The sequence below is a fragment of the Phoenix dactylifera genome, chromosome 2 (genome assembly GCF_009389715.1).
Source record: "Phoenix dactylifera cultivar Barhee BC4 chromosome 2, palm_55x_up_171113_PBpolish2nd_filt_p, whole genome shotgun sequence".
Classification (NCBI taxonomy): domain Eukaryota; kingdom Viridiplantae; phylum Streptophyta; class Magnoliopsida; order Arecales; family Arecaceae; genus Phoenix; species Phoenix dactylifera.
Window position 1 is genome coordinate 10805325 of NC_052393.1, and position 23384 is coordinate 10828708.

At 35.3% G+C, this 23384-nt stretch overlaps 1 protein-coding gene across 4 annotated transcripts in view; it reads left to right on the forward strand.

Annotated features, from left to right (window-relative positions):
- The first annotated feature begins 2137 nt into the window (after window positions 1-2137).
- The window catches only part of LOC103723260 (methionine aminopeptidase 1A), a 32109-nt gene continuing 10862 nt past the window's right edge, over window positions 2138-23384 (forward strand). Inside the window, exons 1-12 of one of the 4 annotated variants that reach the window (XM_026800024.2) lie at window positions 2139-2346; window positions 2660-2713; window positions 2854-2931; window positions 3478-3519; window positions 8128-8178; window positions 9296-9469; window positions 11506-11581; window positions 15796-15843; window positions 15940-15984; window positions 18064-18163; window positions 21922-21973; window positions 22073-22114. In XM_026800024.2, coding sequence (XP_026655825.1) covers window positions 8141-8178; window positions 9296-9469; window positions 11506-11581; window positions 15796-15843; window positions 15940-15984; window positions 18064-18163; window positions 21922-21973; window positions 22073-22114 — 575 coding nt within the window. In that variant the 5' untranslated portion in view covers window positions 2139-2346; window positions 2660-2713; window positions 2854-2931; window positions 3478-3519; window positions 8128-8140. Of the gene's footprint in view, window positions 2347-2659; window positions 2714-2836; window positions 2932-3477; window positions 3520-8127; window positions 8179-8363; window positions 8390-9295; window positions 9470-11505; window positions 11582-15795; window positions 15844-15939; window positions 15985-18063; window positions 18164-21921; window positions 21974-22072; window positions 22115-23384 lie in introns of those variants that run through there. The other 3 variants (XM_008814132.4, XM_039121068.1, XM_039121080.1) reach the window with 3 other exon arrangements.

Below are 23384 nucleotides of genomic sequence, written 5' to 3' on the forward strand. Positions count from 1 at the left end.
TAACTGATCTAGTTAATCTCTTTACTTCCATGCAGCCAAAATACAAGGATGAGCAAAACATCTGCAAACCATTTAAGCAATATCCAGTCATTATGAGGATGAGTGGAGCTTAAAGGGACATAAAAATCATTCATAAAATTTATTTTTAATTTACTAAGGTTTTAAATTCTTAGTAAATTTATCTTTTACAAAGATTTAAATCCTGTGAGTGGGGGTGTACTGATTTCTTCATAGAAGAGGACGCTTCACTATCCTATCTCTTTTCGCTAGTCATCTCACTTAAGCATCTTAGTAGGTATCATACATTTTTTTCCCTTTTTTTTTTTTTCCTCTCTCTTTGTTTCTTTTACTTTTCCTTTTCTTTCCCTTCTTTCTTCCTTTCATTTGTTCCTCTCTCTATCTCTTTTTTTCTTCTTCCTTTTATCCTTCCTTTCAATTCTTTCCTCTTTTTTTCTTCTTTTTCTTTCTTTTATCCTTGCTTTCTCTCTTTCCTTTTTTTTTTACTTTTTCTTATTCTTCTTTCATTTTATTCTTATTTCTTTTCTTTCTTTCTAATTTCGTCCTTTACTTTCTTCTCCCTTTCTTCCTTATTTTTCTAAATTTTTTTCCTTCTTTTATTTTTTTCCCTCCTATTCTTTTTGTTTTTTTGTACAATCCTTTTATTCTTCTTTACTTATTTTCTTCTTCTTCTCTTTATTCTTCTTTTTGTTTTTGAAAAAATCTGACTTGCTGGATTCGAAACCATGACTTCTTTCCTCTTTGTTCTTCTTTCTTTGCGTTCATGGAGTATTGTCCCTATCGTGGTCCTATTTTCTTACAGAAACAAAACGGAATGTTTAGAAAGCCACTCATCCCATCACTAGTTAAAATACTGTTTCTCAAAGTATAACTTTTGGAATTTCAATAAACATTTAAAGTTAGATATTTAAAGGCTAAATAAAATAGAGAATAAGGATTTGATTTTGCAATTCTACCTAAATTTTAAGCAAAAATAATCACAAGTCCTGAAAATAAGCCACAAATATAATGTTCACATAAGACTTACAAATCAGAGGTATGTACAAAGAAGTGCAAATTTCTGCAATAAAAGATCCACATAAAGATTCAGATGTAAAAATCCAAATAGAAAAGCACACCGTCAGAAAACCACCATCAAAGTAAGCAGGAGAAAATATTAAGGGACATATCTGTGATTTAGTTGTATTACCAATAAAAAAGAGATCATTTAGGATTCCAAGCAAAAAAAAAAAAAAAACAAGAAAAAGAAGGAAACTATCCTGTCAAAATCCCTCTATTAAATGTATGTGTACATAACCGGTTTGGCGCTTATTCGAGGTACATGCCAGGGTACACTCTTCTCCCTCGGTGAACCAACCGTGAGGTTTCAAAGAAGGTCGGATGCATGCACTTGCGGGAGAGAGAAATTGCTGCAATCTGTCCAGGAACTTGCCACGTAACACCAAAGAATCAGACGCAACATGGGCACAATACACACAGAAAAATCAAAATTTATTTTACATAAATATCTTCCTCAAAACTCAAATTTACATAAATTTCTTTTTAAAATTTATATTTATTTTTATATTTTCATAAAACACTGTTTTTGCACAAATACTCCTAATATAACGTTTTTTCAAATACCATTAATAAAAACCATATTTATTTTAATTAAAAATAAAATAAAATTTTGAAATTACTTTTTTATTCTCCATCACGATAATTTTATAAATATTTTTTTTGGCATATTTATTCATTAAAAATATTTTAATCATTTTAATTTGAAATCATTATTTTTTAATGGCGTTAGATGGCATGGATACATGTACAAAAATAAGGATAAAAAAGAGTAAAATAGTAAAACAAGTATTTTATGAGGATATACATACAAACATCAATTTTGAAAGGTTATTCATGCAAAATTTGATATTTATAAAAAAAACCCCAAAATAATAACCTGTTGTAAGTCAGTACGTGGGGCCTGAATTAATATCGGCAAGCACAATACCGGAGACATTTTTACATATAACTCCCACAGAAGGTTAGTATTACAGCGCACGCGGTCATTTTTGTGCACCGCGTGTCGAATTCTAAAATTAATCTGCTATTTATTATATTGTTATTCCTGGGCCTCTTTTCCCTCTTTTCTCATTCTTTTTCTCGAGAACCCTTGTACCTGGAGTTCAGTCTCCTCCCTCGGCGCTCCTCCCTCCCCCCCTCTGCAACCCTAGCCTCTTTATCCCTCGCCTCATCTCCGTTTAAAGACCGAATCCATATATAATAGAAGTAAATTCATCGCAAGATCGATCTCTACCTGGAGATAAGGAGGGCTCTCGCCATAAATCCCCGGTATGGAAGCTCGCCGCCGCCTTCTCCTTATTCTTCATTCCTTAAGTTTTCCTTTCTTTCTTTATTTTTTGTTCTTTACCTTCTTCTTTCATCAAGAAAAAGCATCTTTGCTTTTATATCGGAGTGCGAGCATCCACTTTCTTTCTTTTTTTGGTACTTTTCTTGATTTCTTTTCTTATTTCCTGCGAATCTCACGGGACGATTGTTTCAAGAAAGTGCTACGGGTTGATATCTTTGAGAGTCGTTTGTTTTTTGTTTTTAAGATTTTGTTGTGATTCTTTCCTTGCAATGATATTTCTTGATTCTTACCCAGGTATAAGGCGGGCCACCTAAATCTGCTACCGGAGCTGGTTCGGTAGAAATCTAGGTGATCTTTTTTCTTTTTTCTTGGGTAACCATTTGATGTAATAGGGAATTCTTGTTCTGCTTATGCTTGTTAGATAATTCTTATTCCGTGATCTAGCGGTAGGGTAATTCTTTGTTGATGCAGTTATTATTAGAATTCAGTTCGATGGACAAACGTTCGAGCTCACCAGCTGAATCAGTTCTGTCTTGTGCTCGCTGTGGAAAACCTGCTTACCTTCAGTAAGACTTTTCATTATTTTTATTCCTGACTGTATATAATATGGATAACTGGTAACGATTGAATGGATGTGATATGTCTGGCCATTGTTATGATCATTTGAATTTTCTTATTTATTTTATTTTTCTTGTAATCAAGCTTAATTCGGAGGATGATGTCTTGACATGGGTTTTATTTTATTTTTTATCACAGGATGTAAGGTTTCATGCTTGTCAGTCAAGCAGAAATTTTGAATTTATTAGTTATCTTTTTTTTTTTGGGTGGTCGTGGTATTGGCAATGGAATTAGGTAACAACTAACAAGATATGGTTTGTGATAACAAAGTGGTAGAAACCAATGACACCAAAAAATAAACCACTAGATCGGCATGTTCAATAATATATGACAATATCAAGATTGATTGGTGCAGTGAATCTTTAAATTGTTTGACACTGCATTAAGGTCCCTAAAGTGTTTACTGCATCAGAATGAATTGGATTTGGCGCTTTTACATAGTGTGTGCTGCTTCTCATTCTTTCTAAAATATTCTTCATTTTCTCATTCTCCAGAGCCCCCTGCCTATCCTGCTCGCCCTCCAACTAAAACAGCAGGCATGATAAACCCTACTTGACATGACTTACATTTGAAAGCTATTTAAGTTTTCATAAGAAGAAATTCTTTACCAAATATTGCAATATTAAATATAGCTCAAAGAGTAATAGTCGCTGTGCTGCAAACTGCTATGAAAATAGGTTCTCTAGAGCACAGCTAGCAAGGCTACATTACTGATTTGGAGGTTGTTATAAGTAAGAAACTTGTTCACAGGAACTCCTATGAAAGCTTGAACTTTAGTGGTATGTAGAGTTTTCTTTCCCAATAGAAGCTTGTTAGATGACATGAATATTTGCTTGGAACTTTATCACATTCAGAACCACATTTTTTGGCCCATGGAAAGTCATTGCTTTTTTTGTTTGCTCCTACGGAATGTTTGTTTTGTCTTGCCATGGATGGTTGTGCAAATTCTCAAAACATTTGTGGTTTATATCTTTAGCATGTACTCTACAAGTACACCTTTATTTCTTACCATTTGAGATGCTGCATATAAAAGTGTTCCTATTGCTTGCCTCTTCTATGTGAATAAATACGGCAGTAGGTTTCCCTATCTTTCTTCCTCTTTACATCAACTATCAAGCATGAAAGTTGCCTTCATTGCTGTTCTCCTTGGCAAAAATCTTCATTGGCTCAGAGAAATTATTGCTACATTTTTCATTACCTCTTTCATAACTTTATATTGTATCTGTAACTATAAGTTCAGTCCTATGGTTGTTAGTACCATTTTGTATAATATCATTTGTTGTTTTGAGTGGCACTGCATTATTTTTGATCATTTATTATTTATTTTTTCTTAAGATATCATTATAAAATCTAGGTATAAAAGTATATTTTTTTTCTCCCATTAAGCTAGTTCAATGAGTTGATGTGCACCCTTGTCAAGTTGTAATGAAGTTCCCACAAGGTCCTGATCTTTAACATCACCCATTACTTTTGTAGAGAGTAGAGGGTCAAGAATAGATAATGACACGGAGATGCTTATCCTTAATTTCCACATCCCTTAATTTAGTAAGATGCTTGGTCACCAGATCAGTTTCCTCTCAACTTTTTGTTGCCACGAAAAACTGCCTTCTTCACAAAAGCGGTAAAAAAATCAGCCGCAATACAATTAATTTCCACATCCTATTTATCCTTTGAGAATTTAATTCTTTTTCACTTCTTCTTAACCTAAATTGTTCGCCACTCTAATTTCCTTCTACCTTTCAAAGTTGTTTATAACTTTATATGAAATGACATTATAGATAATGGTAATAGGTTGATTACTAGTTAAGATACATTATAAATCTTCATACCTGTTTTATGCAATGACACTCAGTTTAACTTGATGAACTCCAAGGATTCATTTCAAGAGGTTGGCATGAATCGATGTTTTGATTGTTTTAAGCAAGGGAGGTAGTATCCTTTCTAACTAACTGTTAATCAACCTATGACTAAGGATTTCATTTATGTTTACTACTTTGGACTTGATCCATAACTCGAAACTCGGTATTCAAGGACCATCCTGCATGCAGTATTAGCGATCCCTTAGCCAAATTCCTAAAGTAGCCTTACCTAATTGACCCATGGATATATAAGTTGCTCCTCATGGTAGCCTCACTAAAATATGATAAGAATGTTTGAATAATGTAAATTATTGTGAATGCCGATCCCTTTACGAGAGAATAAATGTTAACTTTTAAGTTGTCCTATGATAATGTACTATCTTCCTAATCTCTTGCATGGGATGTCTTAATGATGAAGAATGAAAAGGAGATTGCAAATATATTAAAATTCAACAAGTCCAATTTGGTTGTAGACCATCTTTTGGAGAATAGGACACAATTGATCCCAAGTTAATTGATAAACCAATGACATAAGTTTATTTAGTTTCCTTTGTATGTGGTTATAAGCCATCATTGGTTTTGGGATTTTAGCTCCCTTAGAATTGTTGTGGTACTTATGACCAAAATACAGAGAATTAGAGATTAGATTAAGTCTTTCATTTTGAGTGAGTTGACATGAATGTATCATATTCTGTTTGAGTGAGAGGTCATTATAAGAAAGTTAGGGACTGACATGGTATGCATACTCTATGTCGTATCATGTCTATATGTGCTGGCATAGAAACATACACATCCATAAGGAAAAACTGCAATTTATGAATTAAGATGCACTGCTTTGTTCATCTTTTTAAAACACAAACTAATTTTTGCTTTATATTAAGATATAGACATTTGTAATAAACAAATATGGTTTCTGACTAACCTATAAAAGTCCTGGTGTACAAATTATTCTCGATCTAGTAAATTGTGGGCAAATAACCAGATGTTTTGGGTTTGAGCTTGGGTGTTGCATCTTTAAGTATTCAAACTTGGGTAGTTATTATACATGTCAGCTTCCCCTATTTTCTCTCTCTCTCTCTCTCTCTCAAAAACAAAAAATCATCTAGATCTCTTTGATTGCATTTCAGCTATACATTATATAGTTTTACCTAATCTATAAAACCTATCAAGACAACAATTTTACATATTGGGAACACAAATAAGCCAAAAATTCATGATAAAAACCAAGATTTGCCATGCCGGTAGCCCGTACCGGTCGGCTGGCTGCACGGTTCAATATGCCCCTGTGCCGTTCCATGCCGAGCCCGTATCGATGCAACAGAGAGGGTGAGGGAGCAGGAGAATGAGAGAGAGAAAAGGAGAGAGAGAGGGGGAGGAAGGGAGAGGGAGAGGGAGAGGGAGGGAGGGCCGTAGGAGGGGCCCCAAAGGGGTCATTTGAAACAGGGTCCGTCAAGGCCTCTTTTTTTATTTTGAAAATTAAGTGAAGTCGGTAAGGGGTCTGCCGACTTCATTTAAAATTTGAGCCCGCCCTTTTCCAATCATAGCTATAACCATTCGGTCCGTCGCCGGCATGGCTCAGAATGCCCCAAACCGGGCGGTTCGGGACAGTTCTGTATTCATTGATAAAAACTAAGCAATAATATTTCAATTTTAAGTGATTTACACATGTTGCCAATGCTAATAGTAGCAATAGAACCATGAAAAGCTTATATGCTATAAATGATCTTGGTTTCTAACTTGCAGTCCTATTTAAAGTGATAACTTCTTATAGTTATGATGTCCTGTGGGCTTTATACCCTCAAAAAGATTAAAAAAAAATCAAGAACAGCTCTTAAGCACAGAGTAGAAAAATATGATGTTTAGGATGGTCAAGCAGAGGCATAAACAAGAAAGTGGTGTACAAGTCCATACAGCAACATCGTGGCCTTTATTGAAGAGATATGCATCAACATGGGCTGCGACATGTTAATGACGGGCACGCAGAGCTCAGAAGTGCTTACCCTCATGCATTTTCTGTCACAATATATTGGAGTGCTGTCACAATATATATTGCAGATGTGGTAAGATATAGAAGGGCACTTTAGTCCCTGATTACAAGTAGATACTTTCGTTTCCTTTTCGAGAGGAACAAGTGGATAGTTTTAACCCTGTAAGGATGTCAATTGTCCCCTTTAGGTGTTTGTTAATGGACACATGCAACATTCTCTTCCTTTCCGATAAAAACAATCCTTTGAACCCTGTTGCTGTGCCAATCTTCATTAAGACAAGATTCTTTATTTAAGTTCTGCTTGGACTAGCAAATCTCTGAAAGAAGCTTCTGCTTTCACCTCCTTCCTTCGCACACTAAACTCATGCTTTATTTACTTACAATCTCCTTCCTGGATAGGGAAGTGGGTTGCAGTGGAGTTATCCTCTCTCTTTTTTCTTTTCTTTTTCTTTTTTTTTGGTGGGGGGATGTCATAGGGAGGTGAAGGATTTGGGAGACGAAATGAGGAAGCATATATCATATGGAAACATTTTGTGAGACTCTTGTTCTATTTTTCGGTTGGAATTATGAAATCTACTTTGTTGTTGTACATGGACACTCCAAATTATAGGGCATCTCACTTAAAATATTAAGCCATCAAGATCCTCAATCCAGTAATCTAATTATCTGAACAACCATGTGTAGCCAATATTTATTTAGTTTCACATTCTTATTTTAAGTTAATGGAAAATGACAGAGAGAAACATAGCCTTCATATCTCCAATCCTGTGAACTCTATTCTCATGATTCCCTGCAGTATCCTTCTTATCGTGCATGGAGCCACTATTTTAGATCTTGACCTTTGTTGAAGGCTATTTACATCCTTGGCTGTGATAATGCAACTTGCACTCACAGACTTTGGTCTTTGTCTCTTTAATCCTGATTTTTAGACTTCTTCCCATGTTTAATGTCTTGCCATTGTTGATCTAATTATTGATGAAGAAGAAACTAAGAAAGGGCGAAGGGAGGGGGGAGGGGGTTTCCAACATAAAAAATCCATCATCCATTATCTGTTGAAACCTAAAATACTTTCCTTAACTAGATGAGAAATGGGCTGCATTGCTGACCTTGTCTCTTGTGCTGTCAAAAACCTTTTTCATTGCATTTATTGCATATATATAGTTCATGGTAACTATTCTTGTTTGCTCATAACTTTTTGGTTAGAGATCTTAACCTTTTAAATGCCAGCATTGATACTTATGCTTATACCTTTGAAAAATGTCTAATGCATTATATTATCTGCCTGCCCTTGTTCACAGATGTCCAAAATGCATGGAGTTAAAGCTCCCTCGAGAAGGTGCTGCTTTCTGGTTCGTTAAGTTTTCCTGCCCTGGGTTCTATCTTTTGTTTAGTGCTTAATGTTTTATAAGTACTTCTAGAAAGAATGGTGCTAATTGCTTAATTGATACCTGCTTGTAGGTAACTAAAATCTACATGCCTCAAAAAGCATACCAATCCAGAAGTTCTGTGGCTTCCACCTGAGCTATGGTGTGCTACGCACACAGAAACTATGAATCCGTGGTGATACTTCCATGGGTTTGAGCCTTTCACCTAGATGCATGTCTAGCTCATAAATCCTGCCTTTTACAACATTCTGCATCCTATGGCAGGAAGGTCTTCCACAAACTATATGAGGAAGAAATTAAAGACTGTTTGAAAGTGATTGCTTGATATTCATTACAAACTTGTACTAATTCCACTTTCTGTACTTGAATTAATTTCTATGATAACCTTATGAAGAATCTTCTTTTGAAGATAGTTAGTTCGCTTCGTGTCGTCACCTTTTCTTTTGATGTTGCTTAAAATTTGAATCTTTGTAATGCTTTTCTACCCAAAAATAGGGTAATGCAAGGATATCAAAATAATGGAGGAGGATTCTAATTCTTCAGTTCAGAGCTGAAAGTGATTTAAGTGTAACCAATTCACATTTCAAAAGAAACTGAAACAGGCTTAATAATCTACGACAGTTGACACCCATTGAGCTAAGTAATCACTTAAATATAATACATTCCCTGCTGTTTACTTTTTAGCCAACCTGCATGCAGCCAAGTTTGCATTCCTACAGCTATGCTGAAGGTCAGTTATATGTCCTGGGATACCAAATTATTTCCATAAGGTTAGCCTTCCTGGATTAAAATCCTTCCAGGGTACATGATGTCGACTTATGCATGCCCTAAACAAAGAATGAGATCTGAAAAGCTTAATTTCTGTCATGAGATTTTCTTAAGTAGTAACATTGTTGACCTGAACATATTTGTGCTTTTGTACTTGTAGGCATAGATGCACAGGCTTTTTGAATAACTCTTTTCCCTGAGCATTGGCTCTCCTTTTTTTTCCTCCTATATTGACTCATTTTGAACAACTTGCTACACACACTTAGGAGTTCTGTTTGACAAGAAAAAATGTTCTGCTTATTATTGCTTGCAGCACGCAGGATTGCTTCAAGGCAGCCTGGAGTTCTCATAAGTCAGTGCACCTGAAGTCGAAGTTAGCAACTGGTATAGCAAGTACACCATCTGAACAATCTCAAGAGGGTTGGCTATATTGCTTAAAGAAAGGCCAGACTCGAACATCTGTGCTTCCCCATTTTGATTGGACAGGGTAATTATCTTTTCTCATTTGGATGATTGGCCGTATGATATGCTCGAGTCATTGTAAATCCTTTTGGTCATTGGATAGACTTGTAAATTTACATTGGCATCAAAAATCAATGCAGATTGAATAACCAAATTGAGTAGATCTGATGGTGCACTACTGTATCATGAATATTTACTTAATTGATATCAACAACTATGAATTAATGTGGAAATATTGATCCAAATTACAAGAATGCAGAAAAATTCAAGTTGAAATATGTCCACCATATATGGATGATATGGAAAATCTTGAAATAACATCAAAGGTGGCTCTAAATAAGAATAGTTGGTGAATGAGGACCCATGACTCTAACCCTGAATTCTGGGGATAAGGGTGGATGGTTATGGTTATGCGAGCTGGCAAAAGATGCAAATGAAGTGTGGATTCTGCTTATAGAAAAGATAGCTGTTCATCAAATTCTCATTCATGTTGTGATAGACGTGCAGATGAATATGGAAAAAGAAATTAATAGGGCATGTTCATGTTTACTTTATTGCTTAGCAAACTACCTAGGAAGCCATGAAATCTTTGTTTTCTGCAAGGATATTATAACTGCCCATCTATTTCATTTCATTTCCATGATATGGATCATGCTCACTGGTTATTGACATGTTAGATGTATGCATACCTTTATTCTATTTGCATTAGCTCACATCAGTGACTATCAGCCTATGTCAGTGTTTATTGCTTTGAGTTGCGTAGTACAGGATGATATGTAATGACACAGGTCTGCATTCTAATTTCCCATAATGATTTTTTATCCCCGACCATCTTTAACAACCATTTTTCTAGTTTAGATGGCCTGAAACTCTTCCCTACATGTTTTTTTTGTCCTCTTGAATTTGAGATGGTTTGTTATAGATTGGACATGATAATAACAAATATTAAAATATTATCATTCCATATTTAGTTAAAGTTTAAAAATCAAACTGACCATGGTATATATTGTTCCCATGGTACTACAAATTTGCAGTTTTCATAGACTCTAAGTGTTTATGCAACATATTATGCAACAATTAAAATATGTTGCTAATGTGTAGCTACATGCCCTTGTGTGGTTTTTATTCTGAGTTTAAAGTTTTTTTGTGTTCTCATGTATCAAATAGTTGCTACAGTTTCTAAAGTGTTGTGGGTGGCTGATGAGAAGAGAAGTCTGGGACCTCGGTGCCTGGGCAGACACCTGGAGGTCAAAGCAGGTGAAAAATTTAATCGATATCAAAGAGAATCTAGAAAAAAGTGGCCATATTCTACAAAATGAACATAACATATCAAATAAGATATAACTAGTTGATGGGATGCACCAACTTTGCAACATTTAGTATTAATTCATGAATATCCTCCATGTACCTATAAAATGAAACATGACATATCAAATAAGATAATGTTAGTTGATGGGAAGTACCAACTTGGCAATATTTAGTATTAATTTATAAATTGATGTCATCCTTCATGTTCCAATAGTCAAGCATGATGCAAGTTGTTAAGGTGGGTGGCTAGGAAGCCATTTTACATAATATTGGTTGCCTAAACTAGGAAGCTAGTTGATTCACAAACTAAGCACATGCTATATTGCAACTGTCACAGTTATCTATGATGATTTTTGATCATCCGATCATACGTATCTGCATATTACTTAAAATTTTGTTTATCTGTTGACAACATGTCTGTTGTGCTATAAAGCGATTAAAACTGGTTTGTGTTTAGAAAGATTGAATATGGAACAGTATTTTGGCATGCCAAAAGTGAATTTCTTTACAGAATTTGATTTCTTTCAATGCCAGTGTATGCACTATAAGATATCCATGTCATTCTAGGTTCTAATTGGCACAGGCACGATACATTGTACTTCATTCCTTGCTCTTTTGATATCTCATCACTTTAGTGCTTGTTTGATTAATAAAACACTTTCTGGGGCCTACTTGTGTCTCTTCTTTTGTACTTGTGGAGAATATCTTGTGCTATTTTGTGGCAATAAACAAATGCCTTCTATGTTCTTGCAGACCATTAAGGCCATATCCAATATCAAAGCATTGTTTGGTGCCAGAGGGGATCGAAAAACCTGATTGGGCCCTTGATGTGAGTTTAATTATTTTTTATTCTCATTGCTTGCTCCCAAAATTTCTTGTTTGGGGATGGTTGGGTTAGTTTAAAGGAAGAGAATGATTCTGATGTTTTGCATTTTTAATGCCTTTCTTCACTGGCTCATGTTGCTGCCCTCATTCATTGGAGCTTTATGAATGGCAATATCACTGTTTGTTATGCATTGGTATGTGACAGTCCAAAGAATACATATACCGATGTAAGTGGTTACATAGGTGGCTACTGTTTGTCAATTTACTATATCTAACTTGTTTGACAATCTTAGGCAGCGTTACCTGGACACAGGACATGGGTGTCAAGTGTCCAAGCAACCGAATAATGCAAAATGGCAACTATGAGAAATTCAGATAGGGACATGACTAGATATACCTATAATAAATTATTGCCGAGCAATGAGACATTGAAATTGACCAAAAGCAATTCGTGATCTATACAAAATAACAGTGATATTGCGGTGATGATGCAATGGCTGAAAGTTAAGTATTCAAAGCTATTAGAAGAAAGAGAACAGGGTTACATGCAGAAATCTCCTAGGTGTAGCCAATCAATGTGTAACTCTGACCTCTTATTGACAGCTGGTACCTGACATGGTGCTGATTGTCAATGAGAGGATTATTTAAAAAGTTACACCTCAGTCATGAAACTTTTTCTGTGGGAGACTTTCGCATTACTTTAGCATGCCATAAGAAAGGGGACAGAGCAGTAGTACGGTTGGATAATGCAGAAGTCATAGACTGCCCTGGTTGAAGAAGAGAGGAAGGAGAAAAGTAGATAGTGGAAGATGGAGAAGAGGGGTACTTGAAGGGGAAACTCAAAGGGCAAAGCCTTGGAGGCGAAGAGGAGAATCAGGTAAGTACCATGACTCTTCTTCCTCTTCCTTTCTTTCCTTTGTTTTTTCCTCCATGTCCTTCCCTCCTTCTTTACGCTTCACCTAGGTAAGAAGGATGATAGAGAAGGAGAGTTGGGCTCTTTTGCCCCTTATGGCTTATTGCACAGAGGTGGAAAGATGGAAAGGGATGATTTGGGCAATCCATGGGGTTGGGAGTGAGCTTGGACTATTGAAAAACTTTTTCCTTAGTGTATGACACTGTATCTGATGTACTATATCATGTCCCTATGGGGACATGGTGAAAAACCCAAGGATGGCCGTATTTGGGTGCCATTGCTTATATATTCTCAAAATTGTTGTGGTCCATGATTATCGATGCATAGAATAGATAGAAATTGTATTAAACAATCTAATTATGTGCCTTATTTTTTTATTTTTATGTTTTTATAGTTTTTTAGCCTCAAGGCCTTTCACAATCTCATTGGATGCTGTGTGTATAGGAATGGTTTTGGCAAAATTCTTTGCAGGTGCTAATTATAATTTGTAAACCCTTCACACCATGGTTTACCAATACCCGACTCTACAGCCCTGTCCTCGATATATCGTAATGGTAGTGAACTGATAGCATGGGAGGACGTACCAAGTCCTCGATACCATGAACCAACCTATACTAACACTATGCCAAAATGGTACTGGCACGGGTACTAAACTGTCATTGTGAACCTCGCTTCAAAGATTGCAACTGTTGGTATCGATCCAAATTTCTTTTAGGGGACCTTAGCTTTTTTGTCAAGTAAATGTGAAACTAGATCTTTCATATGGAATTGTTGAGGTATTTATAGTCCAAGCTCTTGGGCATCATCTTCTCAAACACATGCTTTTCAACCTCTACGGACCATGTTGGTGTCACAAAAGAGAATTACATGAAAGTGGAAGAAAGAAGTGAGGTGTACTTTAATGAATTAGAATGTACTTAGTAATAAGTACATATTTCTTCTTTAAATGTTGACTGGCTGTATATCTGTATGCACTATGAGTCTTGGGGCTCTCTAGAGTGCAAAAGCATTGTTGAAAAGAGGTCTATTGGAGGCTTACCTTGCCTCACACCTTGAGGCAAGGCTGTTAAAATGCTTAGGGGTGTGTAGATGGTTCTATATTTGGTGAAGCACACATCTCTCATAGAGAGGTTTGTGCAACCTCCCTTGCAAGGTGCAGACCTTTACTTTCATTTTATGTCCATTGTAGGCACTAGGCACACAGTCAATATTTAATTATTTTCACAACCAATGGAACGGAAGCAATGGATATCCATTAGTTTTTTATGACATGTGGACTAATTGGTGTTCTTAGTTATGAAGGCACATGCCATCGGACATTTGAAACTTAATATGGAGTTGTGGACATCAAAGCACAATCATTTTGTGCTTTCACAGCCTTTTGATACCATTCCTTCGAGATTTGCGCACAACTGGCATATGCAATAGGAGATCTTTGCTTACCAAAATTAGGTACAGTACCAAGTCTAATTCTAAACACAATGCCCATTTCCTTGGTCTGCTTAGCATGCCATTTATCATTTTGCCATTTTATTGTTATAAAATGGCTTATGCATTTCGGTTAAAGAATATTTGACTTGCCCAAAGCCTTTGCCTTCTTTAACATTGTGCCATTTTGCCAAAAAAAAAGAAGAGAAGAAAAAAGCTCGCTGCCTTGGCTTTGTAGGCAGTTCTGCCTAATGGTTTCATAGGCACCTTTCTCGATCTTTTGCATTACATTTGAGTATGGTGGAGTGTATTGATTTCTTGATAAGTATTGAATGTTCCCAGCTTTACTTCCCAAGTTCATTTAAATTCTAGACACATTGTTTGGGCAAAACACGTCATTTACCTTTTCGTAGGCATAATTCTGTCTTCACACGTCAGCTATAGAAATTTAGTACATATTTCAATTGACTACTTTTGACTCCATTGGTGTATTGCATGGATTTCAGCTAAGGTCGTCGTAGTGGTTCTCAAAATCTGGTTTGGCAATTGCCTAGAGTTTGGATTATTTTGAGATAAAGTGGTTTCTTTCATTCTTTTGATTTTTTTAAAAACAAATGTTCTGGTGTTGGAAGTGATATACTCAATAGGCAGAAACATACAATAAATAATAGTGATTCCATCAAGAATTCTAACCATAAAATTGTTTATCTTCGCATGTTGATAGTTATAATCCGACTTTTGATTCATGTAAAGTTATTTTTCTCTTTCCAATGCTCTCTCAATTTTTTTTTTTTTTTTTTTTTGTAAGAGGAGTGTATTTCAAAAGTGAGAGCCCCAAGGTCTCCTGCACAATCAGTGGGACAATTGGATTATATGCAGTAGAGATGGTTGTAATTATTATTGTTATGAATGGAGGAGAGTAGAAGTAACTAAAATGAGGGATATCCTAGTGCAGATATGAATGGTGAATGGGTGGTTGAGTCTGATGCATGAGGAGTATGACTTCTGTATTATTAGGTTGGTGCAGAAAAATAAATAAACTTCTTTTCTTCATTCTTTTTGAGTAGGTTTTGGTATCGTATTTGCCCCATAGGTCATGGATTACTATCTGATTTTATGATTGTGCAATATTATCCCAGAATCAAATCACACTATCAGATGAATAAAACATATCATGATGTACAAGAGCTTACTTAATTGAAGTTGACTATTGATTATACTTGCACTCACTGCATCTAATATACAAACAGAGTCTTGTCTCACCAAGATTTTTGCAGTCTGTCATGTTTGATCTTAGGATCTTTGAGTTTAAGAGGGTTCTTGATATCACCTATATATAGAGTTGTTATTTAGTTCAGACTGCTTCATCACTGCGTTTCTTATAAGATGTCGCAAGGTTCCAAGCCTGAACCGGTGTTAGCACCGATATGAAAATCATCCTGTCATTTTAAATTACCTGATTACAACAGCTAACCATCTTTGCATATTCAAAATTAAACCATACTCCCATCCTCTCATGTTGAACTTTGTGCACAACTTGCTCAAATGTGCTCCATACCCCTCGTCTTGTGTTGCAAACACATGCTTACACATAGAACTTGATATGCACCTTGAAGGCAGACTCTTGTGGCTAGAAGCATATTGCCCTTATATCAATCCGATGCAAGTAAATAAAAATGGGTCATACATTTTCTATGTAGTTGTTTTTCTATTTTACTCATGAGTTTGCTCGAGACTTTGGTAAGCAAATGCAGAAGCTTTGTTGAGAGAAGAATCTAGTTTTTGCTTTTTATTTGCTTGTTTCATATGAGGGGGCTTTGTTTCACCCTTACTTAAAAGTATACTGTATTTATCATACTGTTTACCCACACTGGCAGGGTATCCCCAAAATTGAGCCCAATAGTGACTTGCAGAATATTGTGGAGGTAAGTGTGAATTGGGACTTATATCATAGCTGGGTTTTCAGGTGGATATTCTTATGAAATTTGTTTAATGTTATCTTTACATTGTTGCTTTCAAAGATCAAGACGCCGGAGCAGATAGAGAGGATGAGAGAAACATGTCGAGTAAGTATTTTTGTAATGCATATGTTTCCCATACAAAATTGCCTGTTTCAGTATGCTTCTCAGGCTTGTGTCACATAGTTGCATAATTTTTTTCCTATGCCTTTGAGCTAAACAATAGCAACAAGCTGGCTGGAGATCATTTTTAAAAGTATACAACTCATTGTTGCTGTATTGTGAGGCCATATTTTGTTGGGTGCCTTTACCCCTTTAATTCTGGGTTTATGAGTATTTCCTTTTTTTTCTCCGTGTTCATATGTGCATTCCTTGCAAAGTCATTAAATTGATATCTGCAATGCCATGGTCGTGGCTGAAAGCACTTTCTGCTGTTCGTAGCATATATAGAACTTCCCACTTCATGGATAATGTGATCAAGTTCCTGAAGATGTTTACTTGTCAACAAGTTTGTTTTTGGCTAGATTAACACTGTCCACAATGCGAACCTTGAAAACTTACCACTGATTTTCTTTATTGGTAAAGAGAGCATATTCACTTCGTAAAAAGTATTATGCGAAAATTGACTTATTATGACTGATAGAAAATTTATAAGCTCTTTTTATTGAGGTTATCTACCTATTATGTACTGCTGTCAAATTATGTATATATCATATAAATAGTTTTCATACAGTATTGCATAATTCAAACGTGACTGATCGAAAGTTTGATCTGCCCCATAGAAGTTAGCTTTGGTGTCCAACAGGATGCTTTTATGTGGTAGATAGTAAAACATATTCTAATGGTGAGTAATTCTGCATATTGATAGCAGTGTAGAATTCTAATTGGAGTAGGCTCTTCTACTTGGCTATGAGCTATTCAAATGGGAAAAATTAAGTTCAGTCCGCAATTATTATTATTTTGTGTTTGCTGTTCCTTTTGGAACTAGTTAAGTTATTTTGTGGTGGTCTGGAGTGTTCAGTCAGTTTGTGAATTTTGAAGAACTGTCCAGCCACTGAAATGGACCCCTAGGAATAGGTCGGTAATAACTTTTTTTTCTGTTTTCTGTTGTTATCTTTTCTTTTCGATTCTTTTTTTGGAGAAATATCCTTGTTATATTAGAATTGTTTTGGCATTACATGATCAAGTTGTGAAACTGATTTCAAAGTTTATATTTATCTCAAATAATGTTTTTTTACTTCATGGTAGTTTGCCAACCAACCATAATATTTGAATTTTTTTTTCTTTTTCAATGCCGTGATTTTACCTGGAAAAGTTATCAACTCTTTGTGCAAATTGATATCAATATAAAACATCTTTAAACATTTTTAAACAATAATTTTTTCTCTTTCTGCTCTTTCCTTTTGTTGATGTGATCAAACACCTAGCTCAAAATCATCAACTCTTGTATTACAATAGGGTTTAGTCTTCTAGGTGGATATGCTTAGAACTGAAGGGTCCTTAATCTTGGTTCCTGCCTTTGCGCTATTAGTTTTTAGGCTTTAAGTGTGGCCTAAATTTCACCTTCAAAATTATTTCAGTATTCTTGAGACTGCCCTCTATTGTGCTTGTGTCAGCTTGATATATTATCTATTTCATATAATGGTTCTTTTGAGAAATGGGCATAAATCTACTCCTTTTCCTAACATGCACTTGCTTCTCTCCTTCCATTAATGTTTTGGGGTCATACATACACAAGAGGAGAGTATTTGTTGAAGACTACGCTATATCTATTAAATATATCATCTAATAAGAACTATAAAACTATACTCCTAAAGCCAAGTATGTTAATATGAATGACATTGTTTGGCATGTTTCCTATTCCAAAGAAAAATGAATTAATTGATTTTCCTTAATTTATGTTTATAAGTTTGGTCTGACTTTTAGAATTGTAATTAAGCTTTTCAGCAGATAGTTAATGTCATGAAGAATAATGAAAATTGTGCCTGCATTTTGTGCATTTCTTTGTTCTAACTAGATTTTGTGAATCTGATGGTTTTGACAAAGATCTCTGTACCTATTTATGCAAAGGGAACCTGTCTGCATTTCATGATGACATGATCTGATGAACGTGTGAGAGAATAAACATTTCTCTCATATTGTTTCTTATTGTATCATTCTACGTCTTATAACTTATTCATGAATCAGATTGCAAGGGAGGTTTTGGATGCAGCTGCTCGTATCATCCGACCTGGAATTACAACAGATGAAATTGATAAAGTGGTTCACGAGGCAACAATAGCTGCTGGTAAGTTGTTTTTGTCATTTTCCTATAGACAGTTTTTAGCTAAGAGTTTATTGCACATGTAAATGTGTTGTACGAACTTCTCTGCCAAATCCAGTGATCAGATAATGAAGTATGCCTTTCTATGCGGAAGTTATTCTTTTACAAATTTGGTTTCTAATCACATTTATGTCTCATAAGAAGCAGTCAATGTGGAAATCTTAGAAGTGTAACTTTACTAGGGTGTGGCATGTACCGTGCACAGGATGTGAAGGACACCCGGTGGAGCTTCACACACTTTTCGGAAGTTTGCTTTTAACTGTAGAATTGGCATAAGCTTATACTTAGAGATATACTTGACTGTTCTACCAGAAGAAGAATGAAAAAAAGAGTCAAATGCAACTGTGCAAACTGTGAAGTAGGGCTATAAGTGGGCTGTTACTCTGTTGATGATATAAAGTTTCAATAGGATTGTCCTGAATACGCGACTAAAATTAATGCAAAGTCCGACCCACGAGCAACCCAATTCCAGCCCTAGTACGGAGGGTTTAGTTCTCAGTAGGCGTGATGCTTGCAGCTCTGCATCAGTTGAGAGGACTAACATGGCGTGAAGCTATGAAAGCATGTGAAGTTGAATTTTTTTATTGTACACATGAGGAGTATCTGCTATCCCTATATTTGCTTAAAATCACACAATTATCTTGGCATTTTGAGATGATTGGAAAACTTGATACTTGATATCATTGACAGAAGTACCTGCCAAGTGATGTATAAGTGATAACGTTCTACTTACATACCAATTAGTTATGATACGACTTTTTGATGGCTGATGTGCTTTTATATCTATATTTGTGCAATGAAATTGGATAACCTTGAATGGTCTCCAAAGGATGGAGGGAAAAAAATGAACAAAAATAAAAAAGAACTGGACCTTGGTTACCTTATTTGGGACAAGGTGCTATGCTGGATTTGGGTGTGAGGGGGGATGAGAGCTCCCAAAAGAAACATTAAGAAAATACTAAGCAACCGTGCTATGGGGAGTTTCTGAAGCAAGCGTGGTACCTAAAGTAGAAAATTCTGAGTACTAATAAGTGGACAGAAAGAAACAAAAAATATTTAAATTAGAGAAGTAAATGAAGAAGAATATTAAAATGTTGATGCTGCTAGTGTTATTGATGAGAGAGAAATGGTGTTAGATACAACAAATTTGCAAATTCTGCTCATGGTAACATGGTGGGTTGTGGTGAGGAGTTTATCATTCATACAAGCACCAAATGTGCAATCGTCAATTCATGATAGTAATATTATCATTCGAGAAAAGATAAAACTGAAAGTTCAATAACAAATAGGGATCTTCCATTTTAATGTTAGTCTTGTTTACTGTAGAAGTTATCACTCTTAGGCAAAATTAGATGCAATACTCATCGCGGAGCTATTGTTGTAACTGATGAAGGGAGTTAGCCACATTATGTGCACTACATGATTTAACAAAGCAGTTGGCAAATAAATTAGGAAGAGTACCCATAGATTGAAATTTGATAATTTTCATGACATATTTGTAGTCCTAATTTAGACCTCATCTGTTAAAAAAAAAACTAACATGTTAGTTATGAACAAGGTTAAAAAATCTTATGGTATATACCATGTACCTTTTATGTATCCATACTGTAAGAGATGTGGGTGGTATAACCCCCTTGTCTATTCACAGTTTGCTAAACTGGACAATACCCCCATGCGGGGTGATATGGTTTGCTGTGTGTGGTTGATACGGTATGGTATGGTCGAGATTTGAAACCTTGGTTATGAAATAAAGTTTAGCTTGGAACTGCTGGCTAGTATATGAGACTTGGTAGTCATTCTAATATATGATATGGTCAAGGTGAAAATATGTGATGAGAACAATTTTTTTGGTAGAACGGTGAGAATGATATTAAAATGCAGAAAAGATTTGCTATTGAATCATGATTAAAATAAGGCAGCATGATGCTAATATGTGTTATAATTGTATATGGAATCATTAAATTTATCTTCATAAAATCAATCACACAAATTAAAATTGCATCAACTTTCCTATATCCACATAGTATAAACAATGGTGAGATTTTTGTTATTCTTTACAACTTGCTAGAGCCACATGATAATTGAAAATCAGAATTAGTTAGAATGGAATGATTTAAATTCAAGAACTAGGATTTATTTTTATAAATGTTTATATTGTATGAGATTCTTACCAAATATCATCTAACTTTATGGTGGTATCTAATTTATTTTTGCAATTCATGTTATTTCTTAATTTCTCCTATTTTAGATGTTTTCATATTTTGTAAGCATATGACATGTAAAGATTCTAATAAGCTATATAATGTACTCTTGATCAACTTGTAAATTTTTTTGCTATACTTTCCTTTATTTTTTATGACAAATATATTGATGACTACTTTTGGCTGAAATCTGAAACACAAATGAGACTTCTGAAGTCGCTGAAATTGTTGAAACTGGAGAACAATCATCTCAGTTTGAAAGGGAAACTGAGTTTTTGAGCCTTGTCTTATCAGTTATGGTCGCTATTGAATATCATTGTTTATATTCCTCTTGAGACCTTTGAGGGATTATTTCCAGACTGTGCCTCTCTAATTGTTATATCTAAATACTTTAATGCTTTTTATGTAGATAGTATGTCTGAATAGACATGCATGCATGTGCATATTATTCCAAGTGCTCTGGCCTTATCCAAATCCAACTTAAATGTGCTCCGGGTTGAGGAGTTGGAGCTAGAATTTAACCACTGGCTGGATGGGAAAGGTTGCTTCTTGTTTTCCTTGGGGCTGGTTCAGTTTTTCTAGAGCCTTGCGTGACCTTATTGGTGGTTTGGTTATTGTTTTCTGGTTTCCCCTCATAGGTTACAGCAGTAGCTGATCACGAGCAGGAAATGTTGGGTATAATTTGGTTCCACATCTGGTTGGCTACAGTTTAAATCCAAACTCACTTGCATCCATACTTAGGCAAAACCTGAACTTGTGACACTTGTAGTGTTTTTGTATACTTTCTGCGCTGAGTGCTTTATAATCATCTTGTAACTTCTACTACTTCTACTCGAGAGCATGCACATACGCTAGTGTTTTTCTCTAGATGAATATTTGTGGTGATAAATTTATAATTAAATGGCAAAAGTGTAATCACAAGATTTGTAGAAACTTGACTAAAATGGCACTGCATTGTGCTGCTATGAAAGTGAAGAAAACAAAAAATATTTGATAATGCATAAATGTATAATTATGTGCATGAAGAGTATAAATAGAATTATGTATGTAAGAATGCATACGTGTATGTAGATATTCTGGGAATTTATAACATGCTGCTTATAGACAATTCACTCCCTTGACCACTAATGGTTAGATCCATCGCTACCCATGGGCTATGGCTGCATGACCAGCTTATTTGGATTTGTTGGTAACTTTCTATCCCTGGTCAAAAGGAGCGGATAACATCTTTAATCCTGATTTACATTATATTCTTTGCCTAATTTGCTAACCTACAATGTGCTGAAGTGTAACCTAATCAGAATAGCAGGGAAGTCTTTGCTTCAGAATATGGGATATTTAGTAGGATGTACACATTGAAACTTCTGATTATGGTGGTGATTAATGGAAATTTTGCTTTAATTTACAGTACATCTATGACTTTGGTGTAGATGATATACAGTTTTTTTTGTTTTTCTGAATATAATGCCTGCATTATCATGTATTTGTGGGGGTTCTTAATCTATTTTAATTATTTTCCAGGAGGATACCCATCTCCATTAAATTACCATTTCTTTCCAAAATCTTGCTGCACGTAAGTTTTTTTTTTTTTTTTTTTTTAGTTTAAGATATCAGAATTTGCTGTCAAACTAGGTTTATTTTGTTGACCTTTTTTTGTTCTGTTAAAATACAGGTCTGTTAATGAAGTCATCTGCCATGGAATTCCAGATGCCAGGTGTGAATTATCTTAACTTGTATATCTACGTACTTTGCCTTGCTTATACCCAATCCGATTTTCACAAAGGGAATTTACTACAAAGATTCCATCAGATGTCGAAATCTGGTAAATTTTGTACATCAAAACCTTTTTGCTTTGAAGTAATGTAGATTATCTAAGGTCATTATGTTTGAGAAATCCATAATTTTTTATTTTTGATAGTGGTAGACTAAGCTTGAACTTCTGCATATACTAGAATATGAAGAACCTTTAGGTATAAAACTAAAGTTGTAAAGGAATCCTTTGTTGAATCTATTTAATTGTGCTTATTGAATACTAGTTGGATTGGAAAGGGATGGGTGGTCAAGGAGATTGGTAGATTAGGTGTAGTACTTTTTGAATATGTGGGACATAAATAAATTTATACGATCATGATAGAGGGTAAGAGATGAACGCCTTCTCTGAGGGACAAAATTTAGTTGTGTTGAAAGTAACAATTAGATTTTTAGGTTTATGGTATTGGGCACAATGGAGTCGCCATCAATTCTGGGACATCAATTCACAACCTTGTTATTAGCCATCAGTTGGCGTATTAGCACTTCTCCTTGCCAAGTTTGTTAATTTCTGTATTCCTTGTACTTTTATATAAATAATCTTATTGTTACAATCATGCTTGAATTGTGATTTTGTACAATTTGTAAACTTGCACACACTCCAATAGGACATGATGGTGAACTTAAATGATGCATTATGCATCACTTGGTCTAAGTCACTAACTTTTATAGGCCCTTCTTTTTATATTGAGATGGATGATTTTTCCAGAGTAACCAATTGGCAAAATGGTATGCACATGTTGCTCAGTTTGCAGTGTCGATGTTGCTGAATTCAAATGACAAGCTCTTTCAGATTTGTTCTTGTGTACCTGTTAATGGGAGATCATGACCACAAGGAAGCTTTAGATGTGATTCATGACAATAGCCATGATAGTGCAATGCAAGGAGTAGGTTTGCACATGTGTTCATAGTACCAAGATGAGCTGAATATAGCATGCACGGCGAGTAATCTTGAAGCTGCATGCAATATGGGTTGTTCTGATATGAATTGCTGGAAGCAAGATTTATTGTCTCACCCTTACCGATACCATGTTGGTATAGTGTCAGTATGCTCAAAATGAGATTAGTTTGGCATACCGAGACTTGGTATGCCCCTGTATCGAGTCTCGGTTCAATATTGGTACAGTAGGTATGCACCGGTATGGCGGACCTTGACCAAAAGTGTAGTTTAGTCT